At 38.5% G+C, this 16,207-nt stretch overlaps 2 protein-coding genes across 3 annotated transcripts; both read right to left on the minus strand.

Annotated features, from left to right (window-relative positions):
• Positions 1–3,355: 3,355 nt before the first annotated feature.
• Positions 3,356–6,805, minus strand: klhl40a (kelch-like family member 40a). The gene is made up of 6 exons (XM_056235534.1): positions 5,311–6,805; positions 4,835–4,995; positions 4,140–4,247; positions 3,849–4,034; positions 3,609–3,758; positions 3,356–3,496 (listed from the first exon to the last, which is right to left on the minus strand). Exons 1-6 carry the CDS (start codon positions 6,424–6,426, stop codon positions 3,385–3,387), a joined length of 1,833 nt encoding a protein of 610 aa, XP_056091509.1. The 5' UTR covers positions 6,427–6,805; the 3' UTR covers positions 3,356–3,384.
• A 1,817-nt stretch (positions 6,806–8,622) lies between these two features.
• On the minus strand, positions 8,623–15,296 carry hhatla (hedgehog acyltransferase like, a). Of its 2 annotated transcripts, XM_056235532.1 has the most exons (13): positions 15,092–15,296; positions 13,036–13,148; positions 12,146–12,213; positions 11,952–12,065; positions 11,686–11,706; positions 11,285–11,479; positions 10,578–10,787; positions 10,216–10,387; positions 9,924–10,068; positions 9,793–9,828; positions 9,468–9,669; positions 9,117–9,261; positions 8,623–8,896 (listed from the first exon to the last, which is right to left on the minus strand). In XM_056235532.1, exons 2-13 carry the CDS (start codon positions 13,139–13,141, stop codon positions 8,754–8,756), a joined length of 1,557 nt encoding a protein of 518 aa, XP_056091507.1. In that variant the 5' UTR covers positions 13,142–13,148; positions 15,092–15,296; the 3' UTR covers positions 8,623–8,753. The 2 variants fall into 2 exon arrangements, with proteins under 2 accessions (XP_056091507.1, XP_056091508.1); XM_056235533.1 differs by lacking the exon at positions 11,686–11,706.
• Between the last annotated feature and the right edge of the window lie 911 nt (positions 15,297–16,207).

Below are 16,207 nucleotides of genomic sequence, written 5' to 3' on the forward strand. Positions count from 1 at the left end.
CCCCAAATCCTTCTCGTTGGTTATTGGCTGGAACACTGTTTGTTATGTTTCGTGGAGCGGGTTGCTGCAGTTTGTTTTTGTTGCTGTTTGTGGAGCCTGGGCTGTCTACAGAGACCGCATTTCTTTACAGTGTGTTCAGGGGACTGGCAGCTAGCGGATAGTGAGGAGATGTTTGCTGTATGTGACAAAAAATGATTTGGCCTAAAAAACGCGTGACATCGCTTAGAGCACCTTTAAAACAATCTCATAACATTATTTAATGCAATTGTAATTTTTCAGTGTAAATGATTTAATTTGATCAGCTCTGCCTAGTGTAACCGCCCTATATTGTCTTATTATTATAAATATTATTGATCAAATTTAGGAATTTAAAATGAAAGATAAGATTGGGGGGTTGCCCTTTAAAGGTGCAGATGTTACAATATGCAGATTTAAATATACTAAAGCTGATTGAACACTGATGATAATATTGCTTCAGAATAAATTATATTTACAACACAAAAAAAAGAAAGAAAATTCGGACAAGCAACTTTTTTTACACGGACAAGTACATGAAAAGGCTTAATGTCGAGCCCTAAAACTATTACCCAGATGTATAATAATAAATGTAATACATATAGGCTTTTATGTACAGTATATTTACAGAATAATAAATAGACAAAATCATATTCGGTTTATATAGCTTTCAGTTTACATTGTATTAGTCTTAGATGCTTTATTTTACGTCAGAGTTTGTCCATAAGTACTATTTGTATTTGGGGTGATGATCTGCTATATTTACATAGAGGTATATGGAGAATTCATGAGTAAATAACGCAGGTCATGTCGGTGGTGGAAATGTGTAGTCAGTAGATTCTGGCACTTTATTTTACTAGCTTGTTGGTGTGAAGGGTTTCATAAGGATTTGTTTAGTCTTTACATTTTGTGATAGTTTTATCATTTCTGTTCTTTGTTTTCAGAAGCATTAATAATAATAATAACTATGTTGTTAGCTTGTAAAGCTGATACATTTATGAGTCAGTGAATTCAAAACCTCAAAGAAACTTGAGGTTTTATGTTTTTGGTTGGATGTGTTTGGGTTGAACTTGAGCTGTTATTGTAGGTCATAAAAACCACAGCGCTCCTTTAACCGGTGAATTATTAGAGATTGTATTAATGAAAAAAGAAAAAAACTTCTCTATTTAATATACATCCACTTTTCACAGTCTCATGTAGACTCTAATGTCTTCTGAATTAAAAAAATATTTTTTTTTATTTTTTTTAACTGGTCATTTTTGCACTTTTAGCCTGGAATCTTGTAGTCTCAGATCTTTAAATGTTTTTAAACAGCAGTAATTTTGGTATTTTTCATGAATTGGCTATTACAATCTTATGTCTGCAGTGTTTTACAGTTTTTCTCGATTGCTAAGACACATTTCTTGAAAGCTGCTCTCCTTTTCTCTAAACTGTGAACACAAAACCCAATTTTCAAGCTATATTCACAAAACCTCAGACTCTTCTTGCAAAACCAAACTTTCACCTCAAAACAGTTCAATCTGTGCTCAAAACTGAACTATGTTGTCAAATCGTGCCCCAAGTCAATCAAAATTAAAAACACTACTAAACAGTCACTAAACACTACGTAGAAAAATAGAAAACACAATGCTCAGGACATGAAGCTGGAGAGATAAATGTTTAGTGTTCACGGCTAAATGCATGTTGCAAAACAAACAAAAAACTGCATTTAGCACTTGTACAAAAAGACAAAACAGAAATCTTGTGCATTTACACGTAGCACTTGTAAAAACATACAGAAATCTTATGCGTTTGCCACTTGTGTACAGTAAGCCCATGTAAAAATAAAGTACAAAAAAATACAAATAAGTGCATTACTCAGCCACAGCATCATGTCTCCTTACTGGGTCAGGCCACAGGACTTCATCCACATCACAGGCCACATTTTGTTTGGTCAGGCAACGGGGGAAAAACCCCTGGCATGCCGTATTTTAGGCTTGGCATGCCTCCACACCTGTGTCACCACAGGCAAGTCCCATGGCTTGCAGGAGATTTACCCTGGTGTAAGGTTGGCGTTCATATACCTTCCACCGCCATGAGGAGAAGAATTCCTCATTGGGGTTTAGGAAAGGGGAGTACGGTGGAAGGCAAAGATTACTGTACAGTAATACTGTAAAACCTTGGTTCATATTGAACCACTCTCTAACCTGGAGGGCTCTGTGAAAACTCTCTCAGAATCCTCTCAGATTTATATCCATTGTAGGGCTTCACAAACCAGTGCTCTCTGAACTGGCTTACTGTATGTTCCCTCACATCATTAGCCACAAGTGTGATCAATTTTGAGTTGTTGTGTTCAAGTGGTGACAACTGTGCTTTAATTGTGTTTGACTTTTGTCACCTGTGCTCACCATTATGCAGCACGGGTGCATCACAATGAAAATGTGTTGGCAAGTTGTGTCTAAACAGGTGAAAAGTGCTTATGGTTTTGCCAAAAGAGTGATTGATTCAATCAGTGGGTTCAGGCACCTGAGCATTTGGTTCAGACAATAGGGTTTAGTGTTTTAGCAATTGAGAAAAACTGTAATTTCTGTTGATGTAATTATGAATATTTTGGTCTATGTTCCAAAACCAGAGAGGTGTTCAGATCTCTTCATTCCAGAGTGTTGGTGTTTGCATCAGCTGTCTATTAGGCATGAGGAAAAAACTTGGGGATCCACCATGAACGTCAATAGCAGTATCCAAAAAATAAATAAAATAAATAACACTTGTAATCCTTCACCCTAACTTTTTTTTTATTTTCATTTGGCTTTGGACATTTACTACAGACACAACTGTGTTTTGTAGTGTTTTAATTTAGTTTGGTCATTGTCTACAGGATATTAGATTATTGTTCAGTCATTAACATTTATTTCTCGCTCTTTTTAATATAAGAACATTGCACTTGGTCATAATTGCAAAATGTTAAGTTGTTGTCTAAAATAACATATAATAGAATGATAGAAATCAATGTACATGGACATTTAAATAAGGTCAAATTATTCAACATTTAATTACCCAATATGAAAAAAATAGAAGGTCTTGTGTTTGTCTCCATCCTTTTCTGAAAACAGTAGAATCTCTTTTTAGACTATTTGCATCATAATAAGATCTTCTGTACACTGACCCAGTGAAATTCATAACTCCAACTTGGATATAAAACATTGATCCATTACAGACGCAGTATATAGGCTACCTTAAGATCTACCACAAACAAACTATATTAACATTAAGCAAGCTAGGTCTGTGCTGTTCATTATGATTCAGTGGTATACTGTATATGTATTGCTCGTTTATGAAAATATTATTTCATAAACGAGCGGCATTATTTTGTCTATTAATGACAACTGTAGATCACAACTTTGTGAGTCTCAAGGTGTTCAAACGCACCCCAAGCACTGTGGCTCCTGCAGCATAACGGATCTCCCTCAGGATCCCATTCCAGCAGTTCTCCTCCTCGTCAAACCTGTCAGGAAAATCCCAAGTTCAATCCTCATGTCTCAACTGTAGTTTTAAATATGACCAAGCTTCCTAGCTCAATACATTTTTAAAACAGTTTCTTTAACCTAAATACTCACTTCCAAATGTCATTCATTTCAGTGGGCTCCATTTTTTCGGTGGTCTCTTTGGGCATCATAGCAAAACCCCCCACAGCATATAAGCAGCCGCCCAGCTCGATCAGGTTAAGAGAGCTCCTCTCCTGAGGGAACTCCACAAACTCGGACCAGCTAAGCAGGAGACACAAGTGAGCAACTTACCTGAGTTATGTTTGGTGAGCTTGCAATGTACACATAATATGATAAAGGAGCGGCACGTACGAGTTGCTGGCGATGTCGTAGACTTCCACACTGCTAGTCAGGCCGCTATCAGTAACTCCAGTCACCACATAGATTTTGTTTTTGTGAACAGCAGCGCCGAACAGCGAGCGGGCAGTTTTCATGGGTGCCAGATCCTTCCATTCAAACTTAGTGGGGTCATAGACACAGACTCTCTTCAAGCATTTCCTGAATGATCACATTTCAAGTCATGCGGTTATGAAAACCAAGGACAACCTGGCATTACTGGGCTATGTGTTTGTAAATTAGGATAAAATCAGGTTCTTCACTCACTTGCTCTCAGTTTTTCCACCTATCACATAGACCAGCCCTTTGTGTGAAACGATTCCATGTCCATAAACTGCATACGGAAGAGGGTCCGACTCTCCCCATTTGAATGACCTGTGTGATAATGAAATTATTAATGAAAACAAATCAGAATTCAACCATATCAAACAACATCATATTGTTCTACCAGAGTGATATGTGAGGGAAAAACCTGTGTTCTCTTTACTTATCAATTTCATACTATTAGGCTTACGGTGAGCTATAAAATGAGGATAAACATGAAGAAAGACATGGTTGTGCGGTATACACATAAACTGAATATATTTTTTGTTTTTTGAAGTGGCACAGTAAGTAAGAGCAGCCTAATGGCTGTATTGAAGTAATTTCTGAAATCTGAAAAATGCAGCGTCAGAGGTAGGAAGGCGACTACATCTTAATCATATGATCATGTCACATTCACTCTACTGAGATGCCTTACATTTTTGAAGGCTGCATAGATGTATAAATATTCAATTAGCTATTACCAAAGATATCTCTATTTTGTCATAGACCATTAGACTGTTGCTGCCTCAGACTGTCCTGAAACTGTCTGAAATCAGTTGCGGGATATACTTTTGAGCGCAAACACTGACTGCAATACCCTATCGTTCAGCGAGGCAACAAGTCAGCTGCATTTTGCGATATCTCCTGATACTACTCACTGTCTGTCGTAGATCATTACAGAATCTAGTGCACGTGCTCCCTCCTTCAGCTCTTTTCCTCCCACCAGATAGATGGAGTTCTCAGCCTCAGCCAGACCGAACAGACAGCGAGGGTTTGGTAGTGAGGGCATCCCCAGCCATTCAGAGCTCATGGGATCAAACTGTGGGGTAAACAAGAGCTCAGATTGAAAGATAATAATCCAAAAGCACTGTTCCTTTCTCATACTGATATAATTGTTTGATTCCTTCAACACAATCCCTTAACAGGTTTCATTGGAAAAACGTGAGGAAAATGTGTCATGCAGGCATTATTAAAAACATGACACATGAGGTTCAAAGCTTTAACAGCTGTTCTGAAGCAAAATAGACCCTAAGGGTCATTCTCACAAATGTATTTTTGGAAAGTGATGCTTTGAGTCATTGATTTGTAATGCAAATTCATTAAGCAACATTCGCAAAACATGCCTGTGTGTTACCTGAAGAAAGTACGAACTGAACGGCTGTTCTTTGTTCTCCTCGTTGTACATCAGACCTCCAGCGACGAAGATCTGGTTTTCCTTCGTGACAAGACTGCAGTGGTTCTTAGGGATCTCGGTGGATGAAGACGCCATATAGCACTCGTTTGCACCAATGTCATACGCCACTGTTCCTGCATCGCTAATCATCAATATAAGGTCTGTTTGAAACATTCCAAAACGTGGGTTGTCATTTAGGATCCCCGGCAGCAAACCCTCGTCATCCTCATCTTCAGAATCCGCCGCCTCGCCTTCCTTCCTGTGCGATGACCTTTTGACCCTATGTAGCAGTCCTTTCTGTGCATCCTTGATAAGCTGGAGCTCCTTCTTGAGCTCCTGATCCATCCCGATCAATTTGTGCCCCTCGACTTTCTCTTTAAAGTAACTTGTCGACATAAGACGGAAACGTACACAGTGTAGAAGTTCTGGCAGGTCTTTCAGTCTCTCACTCGTGTCATACTCCACCCAGTCCATGAGAGATTCAAACACTGCCTCTTCTCGTTCAACATTCAGGGAGTCACATGTGATGATAGCCGCCAACTCACTGGGACCCAGCTGATGGAAGTCTTGGTCCCGAATGATGAGGGGATACCGGTCGCAGATGAAGTCCCGTGCCTCCATGGCCAAACGTGGACAGTCCAGCAACAGTCCCAGTCTAAAGATGGCCAGACAGTTACTGAGAACAAGCTTCTGCTGCAGATACGACACACACACGCTGAAGATTGACGGAATCTGGTACATGTTGGCCGCCATAAAAATGTCTTGGACATTCTGCTCAGTCAGGTTGATATCCGAGGTGTACATGTACCTCAGGATCATTCCCATGATCCCAGGTTCGATGTCTTTTAGAACAATCTCCCGCTTTTTGCTCTCTTCTAGGTCTGACAGGAACATAGCTTTGAAGTAAGGGCTGCTAGCGGCTAGCACTAGCCGATGGCAAGGAAACTCTTTGTCTCTGATCTTCAGAACACAGTCCACAAACTTGTTAGCATCTAGGAGATCACAGAGCCCATCTTGTAGGAGCGTTTGCTGGTACATCCGCGGCTCTGTCACTGGGTCCACTGACATGGAGGCCATCTTGTTATGGTTTGATGTGATTTCAGTAGAAGGGAGGGGTGTCCTAGTCCTCTCCCACTGCAGAACTGAACTGACTGTATTAACACCGTTACTCTAAATGAGAAATGGCGGAGGATGTGCCTCTTTGGTGTGGCCTCCTTCCTCAGCTGTCACAAGTTATCAGCTACTGTCTGTCCATCTATATATAGAAATGTGCAAATGAACCACACTTAGGGCCTGAAATTCAACCTGCCCCTCCCTTCCCCCGCCAAACAGATCATGCCAACAGCTGACATGCTGCTCACTGGGACTACTGACTGAGTTGTAGATCTTATGCAAAAGGACAGGAAGATGTGAAAATGTAATGTTACTGTGAAATGTGGCCAACTTGAAAATTGAAGAGTTTGAAGAGTTACAGAGAGAAACAAAAGATGGAAATCAGACCAGATTTGAAAGGAGACGAACAGAAGTTTGCCTGCCTGTTGCTTTGAGAGATAATGTCGACCTGGTGGAGCCCTCTAGTGGAGGTCCTCACGATCGGCTCCTGCATCCTATAGCATCAATTCAGAGAAACTAGCAATGCCAAATTTTTAAATTTGTAACATTTATAATTGGTTTTATTATTTTTACAGAACAGTAGAGAAGTGACTGGAAATAACATGGAGAGAGAGAGAGAGAGAGAGAGAGAGAGAGAGAGAGAGAGAGAGAGAGAGAGAGAGAGAGAGAGAGAGAGAGAGAGAGAGAGAGAGAGAGAGAGAGAGAGAGAGAGAGAGGGGGGGGGGGGAACAGGACATGTCCCAGGCTATACTTGAACCTGGGTCCTTATGAGCACAATAGCACTTTGTTTATCTGTCATAGTTCCAACAGAATTTATTAAGTTATTAATGTGTTTTTTTCATATGGAAAGAAGTGGAAATAGCTGGGAGAACAGGAATGGCAAGTGACAAGAGTGCCATGGCTTAATATGATTAATATTTGAGCACTAGGCCTTAGCTTGTTTACCGTTTCGCCCTTTCGCATTTTCTGGTCATTTTTATATAGATATTTAATTTGAAGTTATAATATTTTCAGAAGGTATACAGTTAAAAAATAAGTGTCAAAAGGGTGTTTTCACGGTGATGAACCATTTTTGGATTCCCATAGAACAACTTTTTGTGAAAAACATTTGAAATAATCTAGACTAGAGAACCTTTAGATGCCAATAAAGAACATTTATTTTTAATAGTGTATATGAAGACAAGCGAAAGGTTAATTCTGTGCTAATAACCCATGTAAGGTGACAAAAGGGAGGTCCAAAGGGAGACTGAAAACTAGGATATGTAATTGTGTGCTGATAACAGCATAGCAGACCTACAGTATTCATCAGTGTATATTTAGACCCCTTAATCAACTCAAACCTCCTGTGTGCCACTCAAAGCTCCATGTAGGACAAAGCCTAATAGGGGAATGTGTTCACACTGTATCATCTGCTGGAGTGTGACACGAGTAACATAAAAATGTGATTGCACAAAGTTTAACTTTGAAAAGTGACTAAGCTCTGTGTGGTTGAAATGCCCAATGGTGACTATTTACATGTTAACATGTATGTTTTGTGTCATAATAATGGCTGTAAACCAGGGTTATTATAGTAATCTAAAACTAAAATTAAAACCATAACAAATAGTACTTGAAATAAAATGTTAACTGAAATAAAAAAATATAAATATAAAAAAACTTATTTTATTTCAGCAAGTTACCAAGACATGCACCAACATTTCTCATTTAAATTGGTTTATCTTAATGTACTGAAATAACTAAAACAAAAATAAATAAAAACTATATTGACATTAAAAAACAAATAAAAAATGACTAAACGCACATAACTAACTTAGCTTTAGTTAACACATAACTTTAAAATTAAAACAGAAGATATAATAAAAACTTTAATAATATTTCAATAATACTAAAATAACATGGCTGTAAACATGTTAAAAATATTAAGAAAGACTGAAACAAAAGACAGCACTGAAAACATTGTAAATTTTCTTTTTATTGTTCAATATATTATTTATTCATAAAATATTTGGCAAGCCCTTCCTTTAAAATGCTATATCCACTGAAAATATAAATAAAAAATGCACTTCTTGGTTTGTCTGTGCGAGATTATGTCGAAAGACAAGTTGCATCTGGCTACAGCAAGTGCACTTCAGAACTATTCACAGTTAAGAACATCTTGTGTTTTTAAAACAGACTTGTGCAAAGCAGTGACCATAGTGATGGGACTGCATCGGTCTGGCATGAAAGCTCAGGGGTAGAATTAACAAGAAGGACCTCAAGAGCTGGATCGGATTCAATGACCTCTCTGTCCTTTACTCGGCCTTCTGTTTGCCCGTCTCTGGGGGCGGCACTGGTTCCGGATCATCCAGTAGCGCCTGCTTTCGCTCTCTCTCCTTGATCAGCTGCACGCCACAGTAAGTCACTAACAGCACCGAGAGAGTGGAAAAGGGGAAGCCTGAGGGAATCACAAGAGTCCTATCACTCTCCATGTACATGCTGTTTTTTCCATTCCTCAAGAATTTTTGTGCTGATACATTGTTTTAACATTTTTACATATAGAAAAATCACATATAAGTGATTTACATATGTAAGAAATGTTTAACACATTCTACACAAGATTCTAGCTACTTTTGTTTTATTTTTCATTATATAATGACCTAAAACAAAAAAATTACCTTTAAGAAGCAGTCTTTTAGCAACCAGCTGAGCAAAATCCAGACTGTTTAGCGCCAGGACGTTGTACAGGATAATCTGCCAGAAGTTAACAGCGTTGAACAAGCCCCTGATTCGACGTGACATCGCCTCAGACATAAGATTCCGCTGGAAAAATATTAATATTACATTCTGGCTGAACTCAGAGTAAGCAAATGCTGTTATTTTCATATCAGTGAAATGCAAGGCTATTCGGTCATGATGTAATATTCAAAGAGAATCATTTGGTAGTGTAATGATTGAAAACCCAAATGCTCAAATCCATCAGGCTGAATTACAATGTATTTGTTCAGTGGATGTCTTTGGGATCTTACCTCAATGGTGGAAAACGGTGGCAGAGAAAAGAGCTTAGCCACCCACAGTTCAAAGTTTAGGCCAAAGCAGTTAAAGAAAGACCAGATGTAAACCAGCTCACAGGGTCCGAGCCACAGAGTTGTGACAGCAAAGGTGCAGATGGTTGCAAGAAGCTCCTTGAAGATAGCATCATGGTTTTCTCCGATATAGTCATAGACATATCTTTAACAAAGAACGGGAGATATACTGTATGTTGTGAAGAATGTTTTTCCTGAGTATATGATTGATATAGTGATATTAAAATTATACATGTGATGATACACATGGGATTGATTATTTGCTCACTTGCATAGCCAGTCATTGATTCCTCTGTCAAAGTGTCTGAAAAGTCAATGTCAGGAGAAACTGTTAACGTGATCTGGTTACACAGACCCAAAAACATGCTCCATTTCTCTTCTGGTAATGACAATACTTACGTTTCAGAGAAGACATAGAGCATAGTGATGCATTTAGGAGGCTGAGGGGGGTCAAGATGGTCCAGTCTGGATACCGTGTTGATGACACCAAACATGACGGCTGCTTTCACCCAGTCATACACCAGATTAGAGTATGCCAAACCAGCTGAAAAGCAATACAATCAATATTGTAGTGAGTGAACAAATGAATTTTTACTTACAAATAATTAGAAAACTACTTGTAACATCATTTCTAAACATCCACTGTGCTTTCTAACTATTTACTAAAATGAAATCATTTTATCAAACTGACCCAGGGACCAGTCAGACAGTTGCTTCATAAGCTTCAAATCATTAGGGATGGTCAAAATGTAAAGAAAATGGAAGAAGACATCCACCACCAAAATAGCCCCAAGGTGCACCAAAGCATGAATGGTGATGTTCCACATCTCTCTTTCTTTACGAGTCAAGTTAGGGTTGTTAGCCTGAGAATATCAGAGGGATCATTATAATGCATACTTAACCAGAGTGACATTATCAACACAATTACATTTATGTATTCTATTATATAGATTGTGTTTTATAAACACGATTTTAAAGACTGGACCTTTAAAATTGTGTTTTTCTTGAGAACAATGTTTAGACGGTATCGGATTCTTGTTGTACAGGACTCACCTGCTCATGGAAACGATCAAAGGTCATGACAGGTCCAAAGAAGAAGAAGGGGAGGTAGAAGTTGTACTTGATCAGATCCAAGAAACTGTAGTTACCGTCTTTCTTCTCACAGTTCTCTAGAGCAAAGCTCATACAGCGCATAATGGAGAAGCCGCAGCCTCCGTAGAACAAGACGTCTTGCAGACCAAAGGAGCCAGTCCCAAAGCCTTCCTGCATTAAAACATCATCAGAACATCAACTAAATGGTTTTTCACATGCTGATGTAGACGCCTGAATTGCATCCATTTACATCTATTCTCCATTTGACTTAGTTTTTTGGTTAGACTGTGGGGGAAAACATTTTATAACGCTGCATTCACACAAAGCATCGATGTCAACGCATGACGAAGGGCGTGTCTGAAGCTTGGTGCTGACGAGACCGTCATAGTGCCATCACATTACTTTTCTGGTGTTGCATGAACGCAATTGGCTAGCGTCTGCGCTAGGGTATTTGCATAGGCGATCTGATTGGCTGATGCCTGCGTTGGTGCTTGAAAAGTTCCCGCGAGCAACGCCAGTGACGTGGCACAACGAAACCCACATTTTAGTTAGGCAACGCATGACGTCACCCATTCAAAGTAAATGAGAAGCGTTAATGCCGACCCCCAATGTGAATGCACCGTGAGAGGCATTATAAACGATGATACAATAACTAAGGACTTTCTCACCTGCCAACTGTTAAAGGGCTCCATCTTAAATGTTGCCAGGCTGGTAAGTCCAGCCACAAAGCAAAGCCACTTCCTCTTGACGAGGGAAACACTGTAGAGGATGATGCAGTGTGACAGGACGAGAGAGATGTATGTCCATCCCATAGTAATCAGGACAGCTAGAGATCCATACACCATATAGATCAAAGATCTGTTCTGTGGGTTAGGAAGAAAATTTCTAGTGAAAAAACACATTCATGTAATCCAGCTGTCACATGCAACATTATTGAATGGGGTTTTAAAGGACTTTTAAGTCCCTACTGTTTCTAAGTGTTAGAAATTACAATTTAGTCCAGAATTCGCTTGAGTTGTAGCAGCACTAATATTAGTTGGTCAATTAGTATGATCAAAGAAAGAGTTACCTTGAATGCATCTATACCAGTCTTCTTTGACAGCAGACGAAATACATGTAACATTTCACACAACATTCAGATTAGATCGTTTCACACATGCATTGTCAATATCAAAATGCTTTTTTTCACTATAACATTGGTTAACAGTTGTTGGCATAAAAAATCATGCAACATTCACAAAACACCCACAAAAAATAGCACAACAAATAGTATTACTCTTAAGTCATTGTAAATGACCTGATCATTGTGCACAGGATGCATAAACTATACAGTACCTTTGGAGACAACATCGAGCAGATCTTAGCAAAGATCACATGACCAGAGAGGGCAAAAAGGATATGGTTGCGGAAAGTGGTAAACCACATAACCCATTCAAAATCTGACGCATCCTGAAGAGATAGAGGATATCAGTCACAGAAATGATTAAATACGAGTCATTTATGTAATAACATCGTGATATGACCCTTGCCATTTTTCGGCCAAAGTAGTGCCATCCTGGTTTCACATTCTCCCTAAATGCCCTTCTGTTTACATGCTCTGGAAGTAAAAGAGAAAAGATTCACAAAAGCAGCAAGGTGCATTTCAGGCTAAATAATAAAACTTGCCACCTGACCACGTCATGTTTCTTTTACATTTTAAATCAAGAAGGACGTTAAAATTTGTTTCATTGCTATAAAATTATAATATTTATTGTGTATGCATGTAGTCTTTGCAGACAGCTAACCATGCATTCCATGTGTTATAGAAATGGATAAAATGAACGTTAGATTCACATGATTCAACAGCAAATAGGGTGAGCTCCAGCCTCCAGAGCAAAACCTAATAGCATTACATAAGGTAAAAAATAAATAAATAAAATGCCAGCCTGCATATTCAGAGGCTCTCTGTGATAATCCAGACTCTCATATATATTTTGAGATTATGAGATGATGGTCCTGTGAAATCTGAAAAATCTTTGTAACGTGAATTACAAAGATAATACAAATTGCATAACAGATCTTATTTAAAAGTCAAGGGTTGTTGAGGGTTTCAATGTAGGACTTAATTTAGAAGAAATAACTAAATGATTAAGTCTAAAATGATGATTATGTGCCAATAATTAGGCATAATCAATATGTATGTAATATGTAGTATGGACAGTACATGGCTGGTTTGCTCCAGGACCAGCATGGATGCCAATAAGCAAAACAATCTGCCCACACACAAACAATAACACTATATCTATAGTGCTCTAATTTACAATGAACAAGAGAAAATGCACTTTTATTCATCGTGTTCTAGGGCATCCATGATAGACATGAATATAATTATGTGTCCTTAATGTAGAAAGAAAAAGCAAGAGATAAAAATAAAGTGTACCACTGGAGGCCTCAATGATCCAGCTGCCTGCCCATAAGAGTGCAAGAGAGAGGACAGCAGTGTACATGTACAGCTCAATCTTGGGAAGGGCTGCCTTGATCCCCATGGTTAACCTGAAGAGAAGTCTTAACATTAGAATCCAAAAAACTTAAGCTAACGTTAACTTACACTCACATGAAAATGATCTTACAAGGTAACGTTAAAAGGTAAATCTTACCGTTACACACTACCCCTAACTAAGTTTAAGGTTGTTTTTATTGTTTGTCATGTTAAATGTTCAGAAACCAATGATTAATTATGATGTCGAATCGTATTTCTTTTGTATTTTATTATTTGTTCGTATTATACAATATTTTTATTAGCTCCGCTTTCTTACTCACTAACGGCCGTTGAGGGTCAAACGTCACTCACACTCCTCAGATATCCACCGATCCTTCCCTTCTTTCCAGGTATTTTACAACCAGGTCAAAAGGACACTATTTCAATACTTTTCGTATATAGAAAAGTATATTTGAGTTTAGTGCGAAAGTTGAGCTCTAAAACTGAAAGAAAATAAAAACACTTTGGTTCTACTGTAAAGCAATGGAAGGCGGGGATATTTTCACCTAATGATATCAGCGGGTAATTATTTGTCCAGTCACAGGAGATTTTTTGTGACGTTTCTATTAATATTAATGAGGTGACAAATTTGCAGTTGGAGTAAAAAAAAGTTTTACAATTCATCATAAGATAAATATAATAAAGTGCTAGAATTCAAAATAGCATACATATTTTTTAATTTACTTTTTATTTTATTTTATTTTATAATTGTGCTGATTATAATTCCCGTTCAACAGTGACGTTGTCAAGAAACACGACATTCGGGTTTGCACCCTTAATCAAGTTTTACTTGCAGAACTAGTTTTCAAAATCCAATTTATAAAGGAGTGGTGATTTGCAATGCTTCAAAATACATTAGTTTAAATGGTACAACAAAACCTTATTAACTTGTAGGCCTATCTCATACGAACCTTTTATACAAGTGTTATTTATACTCACACTTAGCCTATAAGTGTTAATATAGCCTAATTTATTTGCGCTCGTTCCAGCACTTTCATAGTTCATTCGTTACCGTGCAATAACTACATAATAATGTTTGTTACTGTCTGCTGTAAACTACACTGCAAAGTCTCACTTTAAAAAAAAAAACAATATGATGATAACATTTTTATATTGTTTTATCTCATCAAAACAAGTTAAGGAATTTTCAACTATTTTATTAAGTCAGTTTAATGTATTTTAAGTTAAAATGACTTAAACATCCAAGTTGATTGAACTTAAAAATGTAAGGCAGCAACCTCTGCCAAGTGCCAACAGTAAAAGTAAAAGCTGATATTTTGCAGGAAAAAAGACACCATTACCATAATTATTAGTAAAAGTAGCATACACACACACAATGCTCATCAAGAATATAGCTTATGCATATTATTTTACGCATTGCGTTACGTTAACACCAAAACGATGGGCTATAATATGTCTCCGTCTTCAATAACTAAACTAAAACAAATTAAACAACAAAAACATTGGCACTTAGTTGACACCCAGACTAATTCTCAGAAGACAAGACTAGCCAGTGACTTAAATGGGAGTGCCTGTTTTCACGGCTCCTCAGAAACAGCACAGTCAGCTGCGCCGCGCCATACAACCTCTTCCTATTTTAGCCTGAGCAGTTGCTCATAGTACAGTGCGGCAGCTGCAGCGCAATGCGATCTCCCACACATCAGGAGATCCTTCAGGAGCATGAGAAACCAAGGACGAGCGCTCTGGCCACTCACTTTCCTTGATCTTAACATTTCATTAATTACGAAGGCTTGCGTGCACCTGTTCAATTAAAATCAGAGTAGCCTATTTGTTTCGACTAATTAATACGCAAATCCAAAGTGCTTTTAGATGTATGATGCTGCACCCCACCAACCTCCAAACGCCCACACGCCGCCTCACTTATGGTCCGTGGGACTCTGTCTGTTTGCAACACCGTGTACACGTACAGAAGTGCACTTGCTCAGTCAGTACTAACCTCGTATCTGCCTTTCACAGCCGTTCAGATGTTTGAAGACAGATGTCAACCCCCACAAAATTAGGGAGAAAAAAAGAAAAGAAAAGGGGGGTGAGTAGGGGCTTCTCCTAATACATCCGTCCCGGTTTCCCAGTGCCGATGGTGCACTGTGAGAGGCAGCAGTAGCTGGTGTGGATGTTGCGGGAGGGGGTGTAGAGAGTGTATTTATAATCCGGAGTGGAACCGCCGAGGGGTGGCACCAACTGTCCATCAAAAAGGCGCACAAATTGAAGAAGCGCTAAATGATACAAGTGATGGCCGGTTGGAGAAATTCCTTTGCTATGTTCTGGTCCGTGGGATGCTGTCGCAAAGCAGTCCCGAGAGCTCATCCAGTGAACCATCACTCACTTCATGACATAACTTTGGTATTAGGGCTAGTCTATTTTTCCAACTGGGCTAATGCATAAAAATAAATCAATAATCTATTGAATCTGCAATGCACCCTTTGTTATTATCTATAGCCTTTAAACGATTAGACTATAGGCTACATTTTCCTCAGTGACAGTGACGGGGCTCAAATCAATGAGGGCGAGGGTAAAGTGAGGGATTTTAGTGACCCCAAACGAGGGGGCCCCGCAGATTTGCGCTACGCACTGTATATGACGCATTGATTCAATAAAAACTTTGCAACTTGCCTTATAAGAAACCTGAATTACAATACACTCTAAAAAATGCTGGGTTGTTTCAACCCAAATTTGGGTCAAATATGGACAAACCCAAATGTTGGGTTAAAAATACAATTAAAAAATGTACAGTTGAAAGTGGAAGCTTAAGTTGGGTTAAAAATGTTAATTACATTTTTAACCCAACATTTGGGTTTGTCCATATTTGACCCAAATTTGGGTTAAACAACCCAGCATTGTTTAGAGTGTAGACTATTAGAAAGTCAAAAAGGTTACAACAATCACGCATTCATCGGAATACTTCTGTTTCTACTACATTCAATTTGCTCATTTTTAAACAGGCTGCTCTGATTACAACCCCAAAGTGACAAGCATGCAGAAGAAACTTAGCAATAAAGACAGGCTATTTTGTATAGTTGCACCAGCTATACAAGACACTAAGATAGGTAAAAAA

Source organism: Rhinichthys klamathensis, unplaced genomic scaffold (genome assembly GCF_029890125.1).
Source record: "Rhinichthys klamathensis goyatoka isolate OS25496 unplaced genomic scaffold, OSU_Roscu_1.1 h1tg000422l_1, whole genome shotgun sequence".
Classification (NCBI taxonomy): Eukaryota; Metazoa; Chordata; class Actinopteri; order Cypriniformes; family Leuciscidae; genus Rhinichthys; species Rhinichthys klamathensis.